The sequence below is a fragment of the Poecilia mexicana genome, unplaced genomic scaffold (genome assembly GCF_051168715.1).
Source record: "Poecilia mexicana isolate PSO_F unplaced genomic scaffold, ASM5116871v1 scaffold_6, whole genome shotgun sequence".
NCBI lineage: Eukaryota > Metazoa > Chordata > Actinopteri > Cyprinodontiformes > Poeciliidae > Poecilia > Poecilia mexicana.
The window spans coordinates 7,789,170-7,805,041 of record NW_028263375.1 but is presented as its reverse complement, the minus strand read 5'-3'; the positions used below and the strand labels follow the sequence as shown (position 1 = coordinate 7,805,041).

The 15,872-nt window shown below is 38.8% G+C and overlaps 1 protein-coding gene across 3 annotated transcripts in view; it reads left to right on the top strand.

Annotated features, from left to right (window-relative positions):
- The window catches only part of LOC106906920 (synaptic vesicle glycoprotein 2B-like), a 36,658-nt gene extending 21,205 nt beyond the window's left edge, over positions 1 to 15,453 (top strand). For all 3 annotated transcript variants that reach the window (XM_088006156.1, XM_088006154.1, XM_088006155.1), the window contains 12 exons: positions 2,448 to 2,628; positions 5,302 to 5,453; positions 5,848 to 5,981; positions 6,830 to 6,919; positions 7,583 to 7,696; positions 8,300 to 8,388; positions 8,948 to 9,023; positions 9,235 to 9,323; positions 11,359 to 11,492; positions 12,484 to 12,684; positions 12,759 to 12,918; positions 13,756 to 15,453. In XM_088006156.1, coding sequence (XP_087862282.1) covers positions 2,448 to 2,628; positions 5,302 to 5,453; positions 5,848 to 5,981; positions 6,830 to 6,919; positions 7,583 to 7,696; positions 8,300 to 8,388; positions 8,948 to 9,023; positions 9,235 to 9,323; positions 11,359 to 11,492; positions 12,484 to 12,684; positions 12,759 to 12,918; positions 13,756 to 13,939 — 1,604 coding nt within the window. In that variant the 3' untranslated portion in view covers positions 13,940 to 15,453. The remainder of the gene's footprint in view (positions 1 to 2,447; positions 2,629 to 5,301; positions 5,454 to 5,847; positions 5,982 to 6,829; positions 6,920 to 7,582; positions 7,697 to 8,299; positions 8,389 to 8,947; positions 9,024 to 9,234; positions 9,324 to 11,358; positions 11,493 to 12,483; positions 12,685 to 12,758; positions 12,919 to 13,755) is intronic.
- Positions 15,454 to 15,872: the final 419 nt, after the last annotated feature.

Below are 15,872 nucleotides of genomic sequence, written 5' to 3'. Positions count from 1 at the left end.
TGGTGAGTCTTTGAGCATCGTCCATCCATGGTAATCGTTTCAATTATTTAAAAAAAGGCAATAATTGGCAGTGAATAATGTTGACCCACTCTTCTTTGGAGAATTATTCAAGAGGGGTTTGAATAAATTTAAGTTCAGAGACCTTTATTTTGCAGAGTAATGTTACTATAACTTACTATTTTATTGTATTTATATGCCAATAATTAAACTTCAGTCTTATTATGGGTGACTTTGTGATTCCTCTGAGTACTAACCTTTCAGTACTCAGGGTCCTTGCTGATGACTGTATGTTGAGCCATAAAGGACTTGCATCCTTTTAAATTTTGGAGATTACAAGTGTAGCAATATGGATAATGCCTGGATATCAATATTTTATCAATATTATGTAAAATTCACATTTTGCTTGTTTTTATACTTCCATTTAAGTCTCAACTAAAAACATCCGGCTGTTTTTTGGGTGTCTGGAAAAATGGGCCATTTAAAATAACCTGATTGTTAAGTTACATTTGACGGGTACTGTGCCGTAACCTAGCAACCATAGCAGAGTTCTGCCCGTTACCTAGCAACCTCAGCTGAGCTTCAGCACATTTGGTCAGCTAGTTTTACCGCTGTATGTGCTGAACAATGGCTGCTGGAAAAGAGAAGTGTTTTGTTGTTGACTCGCCATCCAGAAACCACTTGCTGCATACTTGTTAAATGTGCAGAAGTCTCCACTTCTGCTTTTCAAAGACGTATGGTTGTATAATTTTGCATTTGTTTGCAGCCATTTTCACATGCGACTGTAAATGTTGAGTTGGGGGGCAGCAGCTCATTTGGATTTAAAGACGGCCTAAAACATCCAGTCAGAACTGATCAGACTGAAATCTGTTTATCAAAGAACAGGTTTTGTGTAGGACATAAACCTATCTGAACCTGCTCAGGAAAGCATAACAGGTCACCTTTGAAACACTTTCTCTGTGCCAGTTTGCTACAATAAAAGTCAGATTTGTCATTTGACTTTTATTGTATGTCTTTAGAAAGACATTGTATTCCCAGCATCTTCTCCAAACAACAACTCGGAGTTAAGTCTTGCCCCTTCTTCCTCATCATCATCATCCTCCTCTTCATCCATCAGATAGGAACCCTGCAGGGATCAAACTCTGTTCTGAAACTCTGATCTCCTTCTTGCTGGTCTGTCCCATGCCTCCTCCGTCCGCCCACCTTGCAGCGCTTCAGAGCCGATTCCACCTCCTTCTGTGTTTCTGCTCTGACTCAGCAGCGAACCAATCGATGCTGACCTTGAAAGGAGTCGTGCAGAGTCTCCTAAAAAACAAATACATAAAGAACGGGGTTTCGTAACCTGGGATCCGCGCGCTGAGTCACAGCGTCTGCTGCCCCCTGTTGCACCACCATCTGGCGAAACGCCGTCCACCAGCTGGTTTCTGGCATCGATCGGGTTTATTCTTGGCAGACAGGTCTGGAGATTTCAGAAAGAGCTGAGCGAGCAAACGTGACTCAGACTTGATGGGTCGAATCAGCCCGACCGTCTGACGAGATGAATAATGGTATTGAACCGGGTCGAGTTCATTTGTCAGAGCACTTTGTTTTTAACGAGAGAGGGACTTTTTTATGCAAGTCAGAGTATTACTACTTCAACATATTTTTACTCAAGTAAAAGTAAAAAGTAGCCATCCAACAAATGACTCAAGTAAGAGTGAAAAAGTATTTGGTAAATTATCAATCATTTAATGTTTAAAAAATACAAAATCAGACAGATTAAAATATAAAATTAAGTGGAAATTTTGGTATTTCAAGGATGAAAATGAAAATAAGTAACAAATTCAGGCAAAATAATTTTTTTCCAAATCAGTCTCTTGGCAGAAACTGCAGGTGTGAGTTTGGTGAGATTTTGGTTAAAACATGTTTATTTTTCATTCAGTGGGTAAAAAAATCCAGAAAGTAAGAGAATAAATACTTCATAATAAAATTACTAATACAGTAAAATCTTCCTAAACTCCTGTTAGTTTATTTAGCCACCCAGAACAAAACTCAAACATGGAGAACCAACATTTAGTTTTATGTCTCTCTAATCCAGAACAATCCAGAGAAACCTGTATTAGTTTGTAAATTATTGATTACTTATTCTTATCAACCAATATTTACTTTAGTTTTTTGTCTTTCTTCTGGTTTTGTTTGTATCTCCTTCTAATTCATGTACAGCACTTTGAACTGCCTTGTTGATGAAAATGTGCCATCTGTGTACATTACCTTACCTAAAAGTTTTTTTTCTTTCAAAAAACTTACTCAAGTAAATGTAATTGAGTAAATGTATCTAGTTATTACCCTACAGAGTTATTTCAGGCTGGTTTTTCTGAGGCAGTTTGATGCAAAGCAGCAGTTTCTGCACCAGATGATCAGACATAAAACAAAACAAAAATAACTACATTTAATGTGTGTGTTTCGTGCAGGTCTGGTGGTCTTCCTGAGCATGATGGTCGGCGCGTTCCTCTGGGGCGGTCTGGCTGACAAAACGGGCCGTCGGCGCTGCCTGATTTTAGCTTTGGGCATAAACTGCATCTTTGCCTTCCTGTCATCGTTTGCTGGCAGCTACGGCTTCTTCCTCTTCTTCAGGCTGCTGTCTGGCATTGGGTAACTAAGCTATCATTCTGTTAAGTTTAATGTCTCTGTCAACTTTAAGAGCTTTTTTAAGGCTCTTGTTTATTTTTTAAGCCTATTTAAAATGGATCTCCTAAAACGTCCACACAGAGCCTATTACATATCTGAATCTGTTACTCCTGTATTTAAAGAAGACGTATCGTTTTAGTGCTTCCATTTTTGTCTCTACTTCTTCTGAAAACAGCCAAAACGCTTAAAAAACCACCCAGAGCTTTTATGGCAATAAGCTAATGTTTTCTGGTGTTTGGAAAATGAGCTGTTTCAAAAACCTTCTGAAAGAAACATCACAAGTTAGAAGCCACTACCTGTTACCTAGCAACCCCAGTGGAGCTCAACCTGTTTCCTAGCAACCCCAGTGGAGCTCAGCCTGTTTCCTAGCAACCCCAGTGGAGCTCAGCCTGTTTCCTAGCAACTCGAGGGGAGCTCAGTCCGTTGCCTAGCAACCCGAGGGGAGCTCAGCCCGTTACCTAGCAACTAGAGGTGTGCCGATCGATCGGTCACCGATCATAATCGGGCCGATTTTCGTGAAAAAGTGCATGATCGGTGATCGGCGATCATTGTCTCTTTTACCGATACCGATCATCTCATTTCGCAGCCTGCCTGTGCAGCTGGTCTCCTCTTTCCTTCACACTGCGCAAACGCGCAGCAACAAATCCTAAGCGATGTGGAACTATAACGCACTGAGTGAATGGGGAGGTTTGCGTGTTGCGGCGGAAAATTGAAGCAGGTCAAAATGCATCAACACAACGAAGCTAATACAACATAAAAACAATGCCATACTTGACGGAGTTTGGCTACATCGAGGCTCACTGCAGTAAAAGACATACGGAGGATCAGACAGCAGGTAAAGCAGCGCACAGCTACAAACACTCACCAGATTAGCATGACGGTCAGAAAACTAAACAAATAACCCGCAAAATTATTTGTCTTCGAGCTGCGATGTAAGACGCTGGTTCTGCTCTCCTGTTGAACCGCTGCTACGCTACAGGTAGTAATATTTCACAGACGGAGCGCTGCTTCTGCTCCACCTGGTAGTGACTCTCACACCGAACCTGCTTAAAGCTGCAGCATCTAACTTAAAAAAATACATTTTACATATGTATTAAAACTTTCGCTGTCCTAACATGAGACAGATAATCTCTAAAAAAAATAATCGATCTCCTCGCTGTTCTGCATAATTACTCCGCTCAGTCAGAAACAGCCAATCAGAGCTAGCAGTAATCAGCTAGCCGCCATGCTAACAGGAAGTTTTCATTCAGTAACTCTGGATTGTTTATTGTAATGGATCCTGTTTTTGCCTTTGAATGTTAAGTTTTATACTTGAATTTTTTTGGCAGTGTTGAGAGGTTTTATTTTGGCTCTTTGCATTATTTAGCCTCTTCAGAGCCTTCATATGTTATCAGTCTGTTAAAGATAGTATTATCAATAGCAGTACAATTTGCACAATGCCTGTTTTGTTTAGTTTTCTTCTTGGAAAAAGTTATTAAAAACAAGTTTTTGTCTAAATTAAGGTGAATTCATGGTTCCTTTTTCCACATAATGTAACCAGTAGTGTTTATGATAATAATAATTATGTGATCGGTATCGGTGATCGGTATCGGTGTATCGGCCCTCATGGGTGATCGGTATCGGTATCGGGAGGAAAAAACCTGATCGGCACATCCCTACTAGCAACCCCAGGGGAGTTCCATCTATTGGTAACATAGTTACTTGATAATACTAGAAAATGGCACTATTAGCCTGGAAAATACGTAATACTGCCCTTTTAAGAATATATTTTATCTTTTTTCTGTAGACACACTGCAAAAACACAAAATTTTACCAAGTATTTTTGGTCTAGTTTATTGTGCTAATAACTTTGTACACTTCAAATAAGACAAAACTAACTCATAAGTAATTTTTCAGGAGATGTTTAAAGTTAATAATTCCTTAATATTGGTTTAAACGACAGATGGAAAACATGTTTTGTCAATGAAATAATCTGCCAATGTAACTAGAACTTTTTCATAAATATTCAAGAATTATTGTCCTAAAGGAAGCTTCTATATCTTGCTGAAAAAGTTACTTTTAAGTTAGTCTTGTCTAATTTCAAGTGTACTAAGATATTTGCACTTGAAACTAGACAAAAATACTTGTGTTTTTGCAGTACATAGTTGATAAAGATGCAAAAGTGAAAGAATTTTCTGTTCTTTTGTGAAAGCAGCGAGAGCCGAGCTTCGTGCATGCAGCTGCAGCCGAGTCGGTGTTGGATTGCAGTGACGCAGCAGAGTTGCTCTCAGAATAACTGCGATCCGCTGGGACTGAAAAACAAGGTCACAAACTGAGCTGAACAGTAAAAACCGTCTGCAGAGCCACTGAGGCATACACAGTTTGCCTGATGAATCTGACAGATAACATAAGGTTCTGACACAGAAGAGTCAGAAACACATCTTTAAAATATCTTGGATAAATAAAATATCTTAAAGCAAACAATTGCAGCATCTTCACCTTGAATTTGTCTTTTCTTTTTACATCTAACTTGATTTATACCTATTTTTTTCTTCCTGTTTTCTTTCTTGCTATCTGTTTTACCAGTACTGCGTTTCTCCAGTTAAATCCCGTTCCTGATTGTATTTTATTTCCTGTGTTTTCTGTTGACGCTGTCAGCATTGGCGGCACGGTGCCCATCGTCTACTCGTACTTCTCCGAGTTCCTGCAGATGGATAAGAGAGGGGAGCATCTGTCCTGGCTGTGCATGTTCTGGATGTTCGGTGGGATTTACGCCTCATTCACCGCCTGGGGAGTCATCCCGAGATACGGTACGAATCCATGCTTAAGACTTTATGATAAGATGACTTACTCTGCTATTATTAAATTATCTGTATTGTATTGCAAAAACAAACTCTTACCAAGTATTTTCCGTCTCATTTCTATCTCAATATACTTGAAGTAAGACAAAACTAACCCTGTTGTCGTCTTTGTCATTTCTGCCAGTAGTAACATCCGGTTCATGACGATCACACCATGTGATGCGGAAAACGTGTTTCCTTTGCAGTTTTGTAAAATACATCTGAAAAACAACTGCAAAAACTAAGAAGCTAGACCAGAAATACTTGGAAACAGTTTGTGTTTTTGCAGTGTAGAACAGAAGAGAGGTGTTCTCTGATTGGCTGTCATCATCGTCATCATCATCATCGTTGTGTGTTTGAACAGGTTGGGGGTTCAGTATGGGCACAGAGCTCCAGTTCCACAGCTGGCGGGTCTTCGTCATCATTGCAGCTCTTCCGGCCGTCACGTCTCTGGTTGGACTCACCTTCATGCCGGAGAGTCCCCGCTTCCTGCTGGAGGTGAGACCCCGCGGCTGCACCTGCTGGGAGCTCATTATGTATACGACTTTACTGCAACTGCTGCCTTTGGGCAGCTTTGATGGATGTCGCTTTAAAAGGAGCTGCATCAAAACTCTCAAAGTATATTTTAATGGATGTTTCTGTGGATTCTGTGAAGTTTCTGCTGGGTTTTAATGTCATTTCCTCCACAGCTCACAGAGTTTGCTCTTTTCTGTTTGCTTTTATACCTGCAGACGTTTGCTGTTGACACCAATCACTATGTTTTGACACTCATTTTTTTTAGATTAATCTCAGAATTTTTTTAGAAAAAACATGGACTTTTTTTTTCCAAAAGTAAAAAATGTTGGACATTTGAAACTTAGAAATTTCTAAATCTTTCTCTGAAAATGTACACATTTTTTAAACATAAAATAAATAATATTTTTATTTACTTATTTATTTATTTTGGAAAAAATGTATCCCTGCATTTTTCTTTCATTTTACAATGGCCATAATACATCATCGTAATAAACAGCCTGAACCCAAAAAACATTCAGAACCAGTACGGTTTCATCAATATTAAGAAATTATTGGCTTAAAACAAGCTCTTCTATCATCCTGAAAATTTACTTGTAAGTTAGTTTTATTTCAAGTGTACTAAGATATCTACACTGGAAATTAGACAAAAAAATTTGGTAAGATTTTGTGTTTTTGAAGTGTGTTGTAAAAATTTAAAAGAATCCACTCAGATTTTTGATATAATAATTTGTCTGGATTGAAGTTTGGTGGATTAAATCCCGAAATCTTCCTGATATACTGTGTGTGTGTGTGCGCGTGTGTGTGTGTGTGTGTGCGTCTGTGTGGAGCAGCATGCCAAACACGACGAGGCGTGGATGATCCTGAAGCAGGTTCATGACACCAACTGGAGAGCCAAAGGGAAACCGGAAAAAGTCTTCACTGTGAGTTCATGAAAATCATCACAGAAAATCACAAGCAGGCGCAGAAACAGATAATCAGGAGATTGTTTTACAGATATTAGGAACCAAAAAATATAGCTACTTTTAAAGCAAAGCTCATGTTTTCGACTCTAAATAGATTCATGCACATTCCTGCTGTCCCAGTTCTTACCTGACAAATAAAAGGTTCGGCGAGGAGCGGCTCGCCGTTCCTGACACGTTCCTACGTCAACATGATGTATTTTTAGGATTTAGATGCTTTTTTTTTCTGGCTTAAAAAGAAAAAGGTGCATTTTCTGTGTTTGTGTTTGAGTGGATCTGCACATGCAGGTGAAGCTAATAAGAGCTTTGAACATGCATTTTCTATTCAATATTTATGGTACAGTTTCATTTTCTTTCTTTCAATTAGAATTTTAGAAAATCTGACAAAATTAGTATTTTTTTATTTAACTGTACAGTAAAATTATTTTTTAAACATGTTTAACTTGACAAATAATCATCCATGGTAATAAATAGTAAAACATTCTTATGATGCTTTTTTTCACAAAAAGTTGTTTTACTGCATAAAAGACAGTTTTTGCATTATTAAAATAGATTAAACTTTAAACCAGTTTAATTCTGGTCTGAGGCTCCAGTGAACCCATTTGCTTTTCTCCTGTTTCCCAGGTGACTCACATTAAGGCGCCCAAGATGGCCGAAGACGAACTCATCGAGATCCAGAGCGGCACTGGAACGCCGGTGCAGCGCTGGGCCGTTCGCTCGCTTACACTGTGCAAACTGGTACGCCAGGAACACAAACTGGTTCAGACTGGTCTGGTTTCAACTGACTTCACAGGACAAGGAAAATAGACTTGATTAGATACTAATTACAGTAATCCTGGCTTTTTTTTTCTCAGAATCAGAATTGTTTACATTTTTCTTGCACTTTGAGGGAAATCTAGTCTTAAAACTCAAATCCTCCAAATCTCCCTGACAGGCTTTCAGTGTGGATAAAGTGCAGGTCTACAAATCCTAAGACAAGGAAGAAACTGCAAAATGTCAAGCGTCTGCATTCAAAGTGCACACATGTCGAACTTGAAGCGACTTTTGACGCACGTAACGCTTTTGGTGTGAACCCACCATAAAAGTCAGAATCTGATAATTGGTCATAATATCTTATTTTTTTGTAGCCCTGATCCTCTTATGCACATTCTAGTCCTTCAGGTGGATAAATGTACGTAAAAATTAGATTGTTTTGCCTGATTTTAAATGGGACAAACTGGATGAAAGCTTCAGACCTTTGCTGTGTTTTTTCTTCCTTCTGGTATTTGGCTGTGTTCACACCTGACGAGCATCCAGGTGGAGTAAAGGTGAGGTGAACAGGCTGCTGTGTGTTTGCTGCAGGTGCTGAGGAACATGGCGTCCCTGCTGTCTGCAGAGCTGCGGTTTGCCACTCTCTTCATGGCCACCATCTGGTTCTGCATGGCCTTCAGGTGAGTTCAACGCTCATCGTCCAGCCTGACTGCAGCTTACTTTACAAATGAGCACAAAACTTTATGATGTTCTGCTGATGTTGAAAAAACATAATTTTGCAGTTGCTGCGTTTTGATTAAGGAATTATTAAGGAATTAACACAATTACAATCACATGTGAATAAATTTGTTCACAATAAGTAATTAAAAATCATGCTATGCCATCATCCTCCTCCCACTTCCTGTCGTCTTCTTTGTCATTTCTGCCAGTAGTAACATCTGGTTGTTGATCACATGGCTCATGTGATGCGAAAAAAAGTTTTTCCATTGCAGTTTTATGAAATAAACTAATTTCAATACAGCTGAAAAAACACTTTTTATTGACAAAACGTTTTTTTCACTAAGCAAATTGTTTTTCTTAATTTAAGTTGCACATTTATGAAGAAAGGAAAAGCATCTAGGCTATGAACACAGAAAAATAATTCTGTTTTCCTTTCGTTTATCTCCAAGTTTTTCAAAAATAAATTAAATTTGTGTTGTTTTAAATCGCATGCGGTCGTCTCTGCTGTGTTTTATCCAGTTATTACGGCCTGTCTGTGTGGTTCCCCGACATGATCAAACACCTGCAGTACGAGGAGTATGAGACCAAGGTGAAGGTGAGCAGCTTATCCTAATAGAAAACTGGTTTTCTTGTATTCTTCACGTTTTCATTATCTCCTGACCAAATGACCCAAACAGAGAACAGATGTTAAGTTTACAGAAGCTTCTTGGTTGGAAGAGGAAGTTCCTGCTGCAGTGAAGACCTAAAATATAAACTTTTTTGTTTTTGAAGAAACCTCTGCACAGACTGATGATGTTTTCTTTCAGACGTTCCACAGAGAACGAGTGGTGGACGTCAGATTCGACTTTCCCTTGAAGAACCAGATCCACAAAGAGGGAGAATACAAACGGGACACGTAAGTCAGAGGCAGAGAGGAAGTCCTTCATTTGGTTTTATTTCTCCCTTCAGAGCTGCACTTTTTATTTAAAAATAAAATGAAATATTGTGTGTTCAGTTTACTTTTTATTTAGCAGCTAAAAACAACAGTGTTTGACATTTACGTTTTGTGGCCCCTGTAGTTCTGTACACTTGGCATTTTTTGGCCCCCATGCCAAAAGTTTGTACACCCCTGACTTATATTATTGGATTAATTCATGTCTGCAAGAATATTTTTCAGTTTTTCAGGTGAACTGCTGAACTTTTGTTTGGTAAAAAGAAAAGTAGTTTATTGGATAAATAAACTAACATTTTATTCCAGGTTGAATATGTTAAGATGTCGCGTTAATGTGAGGTCAGTTTCAGAGTGTTAAATGGGTTTTCCTTGAAAAAGTCGAGAAACACTGGTGTACAGAGATGATGTGATTAAATGCTGGTAAGGTTAGGAACACATGGATTAATCAGTTACTAATTGAGTGGAAGTCAGATTATCCTGTGATAATTTACGCTGTTTTTGACACGTCGGCGCCTCGGTTGACTGGGAAAAGTTTCATATCTAAAATGTCTTGAAAGCAAATTTCAGTCTGTTGTTTCTGCTCTGTTTTTGCTTCCTGTTTGATTTGAAACATTCATGACTCATTCATATTTTTACAGTGAACTTTGACCTTTTCTGTAATGTTTGTTTGGACCAAAGGATCAGAGACTTTGCAGATATACAGTACGTACCACTGCTGTATATCATGAAACTTCTATGCTTCCAGCAGAATGCCACAGACCGAATGGGCCCTTTACTGGGATTACAGCAGAACTTCCAGTAACCCACCATTCCCAGCCCAACATGCTGCTGGAACATGAGACATGTTGGCGTTTCCACGCTGGGCCCGTTCGTTCATTCTGCAGCAATAGAAGTGGATGGTGGCCTTTCTCAACCTGCGTTACGCTCTCCACTCGTGTTCTTTGGGATTCATAAAACGCTACTTACTGTAGTTAAGACTATTTTTATTATGTTTAGGAGTAAAAAAGGTAAAAATAAAGATGTACATCTTTATTTTTATTGATTCTTGACTTTACAATTGTTGCTAAAAGGGCAAATTATTTTACAACAGAGTATTATGACTATGCTAAGAAAATAAAAAGGATAAAATTCCAAGACTAAAGTGATAAAATTACAAGAATAAGATCATAATATTACGAGGATAAACTTCTAAGAATATAAAGACATAATATTTTGAGAATAACATCACAATAATATGAAAATAAAGTCATAATATTATACAAAAATAAAGTCTGGTACTATTACAAAAACAAAGTGATAATACTTCGACTTTCTTCTCAAAATATTATGACTTTATTCTCATATTATTTTAGCTTCATTCGTGTTTTTATTCTCGTGATATGACTTTATTCTTGGAATTTTATTACTTTATTTTTATTTGATTTTTTTCTTAGTATTGCCCTAATACTGTCATATTTTTTAAATGAGAAATTGAATATCTAAAATATGAAGTAAGATAATCCAGATCTGACTTTTACTAATGTTTCCTGATCTGTTGGGTGATTTGAGTGGGTAAGGAAAAGAAATGAGGAATTCAGTATTTCAGAACCTTTTTTGATTTGTCAGCCTTGTTTAAGACGACAGCCGCTAAATCTCTCATATGTTGGATTAGCTAATCTCATGTTGGTGGAGCTAATTTTTTTGTTTTTCTCTTTAGCTTTTAACATTTATTGCACTTAATTGTTCTGGCTAAATACTGAAGCGCTGATTTACTTCAATGTGTTGCAAACTTTCAGCTGAGTGAAGTTTGACGTCTGCGTTGAAGTTTTGTAGTTAATGTTTATATTCTTGCTCTTATTTTGAAGAGGGTGAAGTTCTGTTTTCTTAAACAACAAAACTCTTCCACTCTGGCTCCCGAAGGCTTTGTTTCTCCTGAGATCCCAAAAGCAGGAGTCGGAGCTGTGCACTGAGAAAGGCCCTGTGTCTGTCTGCTGCTGTGTGTCCCATCCCATCCTCATAGGTTCATCGGCATCGAGATGAAATCGGTGAGGTTCGAAGACTCCCTGTTCGATAACTGCACCTTTGAGGACATCCGGTCCACAAACACGGTGTTCGAGAACTGCACCATCCTCTCCACCGTCTTCTACAACACAGGTGGGTCAGCGGCTGGTTGGAGGTGGAGCTGCTCGCTTCTGTGGAATATTTACCAGGTTCTTCTTAGATCCAGTTAATGAATACGCTCTCTCCATATTTAACTATATAAATATAGTAGAATATATTCTAAATAGTGTCAGGCTGAGTTCTTTGAGTTGTGGTTTATCCGTAAGTTATATAGATGTTTTCATTTAGAGTCTAATTAAATGGACACATTTCTGATAAATAAATGCATGATGTGCCGTTTGTGAAGTTAAGAGAGGCAGAAATTCAGAGCAATAATTTGGTTTATTTATATTTCACCTGTAATAACAGAAGTGGGAGCTCATTTTCAAACTGATATTTTCACCATGTTATTCATTTAATTATAAGTGTCACAGTTTAAAACTAAATATTTAATTATCAAACTAATTATTTAGCTTGAAGCAAAACAAATAATTTGCAAGCTGCATGTTTTATTTGAAGCTTAAATATTTAACTCGAAACTAATTATTTAATTTCAAACTAAATATTTTGCTCTAAACTAAGTATTTAGTAAGCAAACAAGTTAAATATTTTGGTAAAAACTAATTGTTTATTTAGCAACTTAATATTTAGTTAGAAACTAGAAATTTAGCTGCAAACTAATTATCTAGTCAGCAAGCAAGATATTTAACATGAGGCTAAATATTTTTGCCAAAAATTAATTATTTGGTTAGCAAGCCAAATATTTAGCCTCAATCTAAAGCTAAATATTTAGTTTGAAACTGACTGTTTAGCTTCAAACTAAATCTGTAAATAGGAACTTGAATGATCTGCAAACTAGTTGTAAACAATAAACCTTATTTACGTCTCACTTTAATGTTGTTTCTTATTTAATAGAAACACCACAATTGAGAAATTGTTTTATTTACATTAGTGGAATATAGACAAAGGTTCATGAACATTTGTAATGAAGACGTAGCTACTAAGAGGCTGAGTTTGTTCCCCTGAACCTCCTTCCTCTCTGCAGACCTGTGGGAGGAGAAGTTCATCGACTGCCGGATGGAGAACACCACTTTCGAGCACAACAAACATGGCTGCCACCTGGATTCAGTGGAGGAGAACGACGTGTTAATCTACCTGGTCAGCTTCCTGGGCAGCCTGGCTGTGCTGCCGGGCAACATCATCTCTGCGCTGTTCGTGGAGAAGATCGGCCGGGTCAGGATCATAGGTGACGCCAGAAATCCACCGGATTATCACTGAGGGTTCACAGATTACAGCTCTGTTAACCTCTGACCTCCTCAGGTGGCTCCATGCTCATTTCTGCCGGATGCTCCTTCTTCCTGTTCCTGAGCTTCAGCCAATCAGCAATCATCGCCTTGCAGTGCATGTTCTGCGCCGTCAGCGCCGCTGCGTGGAACGGGATCGAGGTGGTGACCGTGGAGCTCTACCCGACTTCGAAAAGGTAACTTCTTCTCTACATCTAAAGTATCGTAAAGCTAAAATACGTAACTTTTATAACAAATCTGTTTTTATTTATTAAAACATCATAATGTTATGAGACAATCTGGGAAAAGATTGATCTCCTCCACCTTCTCCATGAGTTTCTAATGCCGTCTGAAGAAATGCACAAAAGCAACCAATGAGAGCCAGAAGTCGAGTCTTAGCGTTGTCAATCAACCTCATGTACTCGCTGCTAAATGTGCTAATGGCAGAGAAACAACTTATCGTTACAGGAAAATAGTTTATTCGCCGTTGTCAGTGGCTATGCTCCTGACAACGGTAAATATATTTTCTGGCTTACAAACTAAATATTTAGTTAGTTAGTTAAATATCATGTCGTTAGGAGACAGATCATCTGTGAAAAGAGCCATCTCCTCCTCCATCTCCTCCCTGAGTTACAGAAAAAATGCACCAAAATAACCAATCAGAGCCAGGAGGAGGGTTTTAGCGCAGTAAATCATCTTCATGTAGTCGCTACTGAAGTAAAAGTAAAAACATACAGCGTAGGAAAAAGTCCTGAAAGTAATTTTTTCAAAAAGGTTACTAAGTAAATGTAACTAGTTACTACCCAACTCTGACTGCAGTTCAGTGTTTTCGGTGTCGTTCTCTGGCAGTGCTACAGCGCCACCGATTGGCCCGGCAGATTTACTGCACCATTTCTGTCTTGTAGATGCACATTTCTTCTTAATCGTTTATAAAAACACGCTTGTTTCCATGTGAACGGGGCCTACGAGTCCTGCTGACCATCAGACTTGGTCCTGCAGCAGCTCGTATCGACCCGGTTGTGTTTCTGTCGCAGGGCGACGGCGTTCGGCGTGCTGAACGCGCTCTGTAAGCTGGCCGCCATCCTCGGCAGCTCCATCTTCGCCAGCTTCGTGGGGATCACCAAGGCCATCCCCATCCTCCTGTCCTTCGCCGCCCTGGTGTGCGGCGGCCTGGTGGCCCTCAAGCTGCCTGACACGAGGCAGAAAATCCTGCAGTGATTTCCGCCGCGGCGTCCGGAGGCAGGAGAGGCAAATCCGCTTCACGTCGGAAGCTGTCGGACTTCATGTTGCTCTCTGCAGAAGGCGAGAACAGAAACACCTCAGCTGTTCAGGTCCAACGCCAAGCGCTCGTTTCTTCATGTGAACCACATCCATCTGTACAGAGTGGAGGAAGGAGGAGTTTTTTGTTTTCAGCTCAGTCCATCACCCGGCGGTGGAGCTACTGATGACTGATCATGACTCGATCCATCCTCTACTTCCTGTCTGTCAGCAGCAGCTCCATGCATGAGGAGGAACTTCGCCTTCCAGCAGTTTCACAAACTTCCTGTTTGTATGTTGATGCTGTGAAGGATGCTTAAGTTTTCAACCCCTGAAGTTCAAAAGCTGCAGTTTCTAAAATCTAATTTACTCTAAAATCTGCCAACAGAGTAACTGTAAATTACTCCAGAAATCGCAGAAATATTTGAAATTAATTTCCAAAATTTTCTAGAAAAAAAACTTGGAAATATTTGAGCTTGAAAAATAAAAAAATTGCTAGAAAAAAAAGCAGTTATTTAAAATAATCTCAAAAATTTGCTAGAAAACTTGAAAATTTCTGAGTTTCAAAAGTAGATTTTTTTTTCTTTCTTTCACTTTTGGAGCTCAGAAATGTCCAGGGTTTTCTAGAAATTATCTGAGATAAATGTCATATACATTGATTATGTTTTGAAAACCAGAATAAATAGTGGGTAAATAAAAGTAAAACATCTTCCAGGAGGAGTGATTCCAGATCTTTGATTCCAGAACAGCGCTTACCAACCAGCTGGATTTAATCGTTTTTAATTGGAGTTTTAGTGATTTTTCTCAAATTATAAGGTTAATTTTAAAGTATTAATATCAAATTGAGCTGCTGCATCTTACAGATGGATTTTAACTCTCATCCCATGAAACTAACCGGAACTTTGATCAAACAGCTGTTTTTCCGTGCCAGAGTCCAGCTGTGTGTGTCTTCCTGTCCCGTGTGTCCTGCATGAGAACCTCCGTCCTGACTGCTGGAACTTCTCAGAAAGACAAACCTATCTGTGTGTAACTTTAACAGTTTCTGTGTGCTCGGAGTTTATGTTGTTTTCACCGTCTTGCTTGTTTTTTTCTTGTTTTCTACTGTCGTGCGTTGCCGCCATCTTTGTTTTTGGAATCGATCTGAATGTGGTTACAGTGCCATCTAGTGGACAAAATAGACAATCACATCCAGGACTGAGACATTTCTTTCATTTTTTTTTTAAATCAAAATTTTCCATCGGCCTGTTACTTGTTTTTTGTGTCTTTTTGGGGGGGTTGACTCTGTGGCACACGTTTGTTGTTTTATTTATCTTGTTCGGTTCTGGTTCTGGTTGTGTAGGTGGCTGCATGTCTGTCTGGTGTTTTCTCTTGGCTCTGCGTTTTCACCATAATGTGTAAGTGTAACGTGGTCTGAATCTGAACTGTGTTTTTACTCAATAAAAAGGAGAGATGAGCACTGGGACACCAAACCACAACCCGGATCTCTTATTTTTGTTGTTCCTGATTCAGAAAATGGGTTAGTCCGATGAAAAACTACGTAAAACGTCGTCAATATCCCGCTATTGTCGAAGAAACACAGTTTCGCAATTTCGGTCTTTACATTAAGTAAGAAACGCAATTAAAATCACACGTGAATAAGTTCGTTCACTCGATTAGTCATTAAAAACACGCCCAACTACTTCCTAAGTAATCGGTTGTTGATCATGTGACTCGCGTGATGCGAAAAAAGTGTTTCCGTCACAGTTTTGGATATAAACCAATTTAGATATAGTAAAAAAAAAAACACCTCAACCTAGGGAAAGATAATTTTTTTTATTTCGTATTTCCATTTAGATCATTTATTTGCAGTGTCAAACTGCGCATGGTCAGTGGAAATGCAGCTGCACTGCAAAAC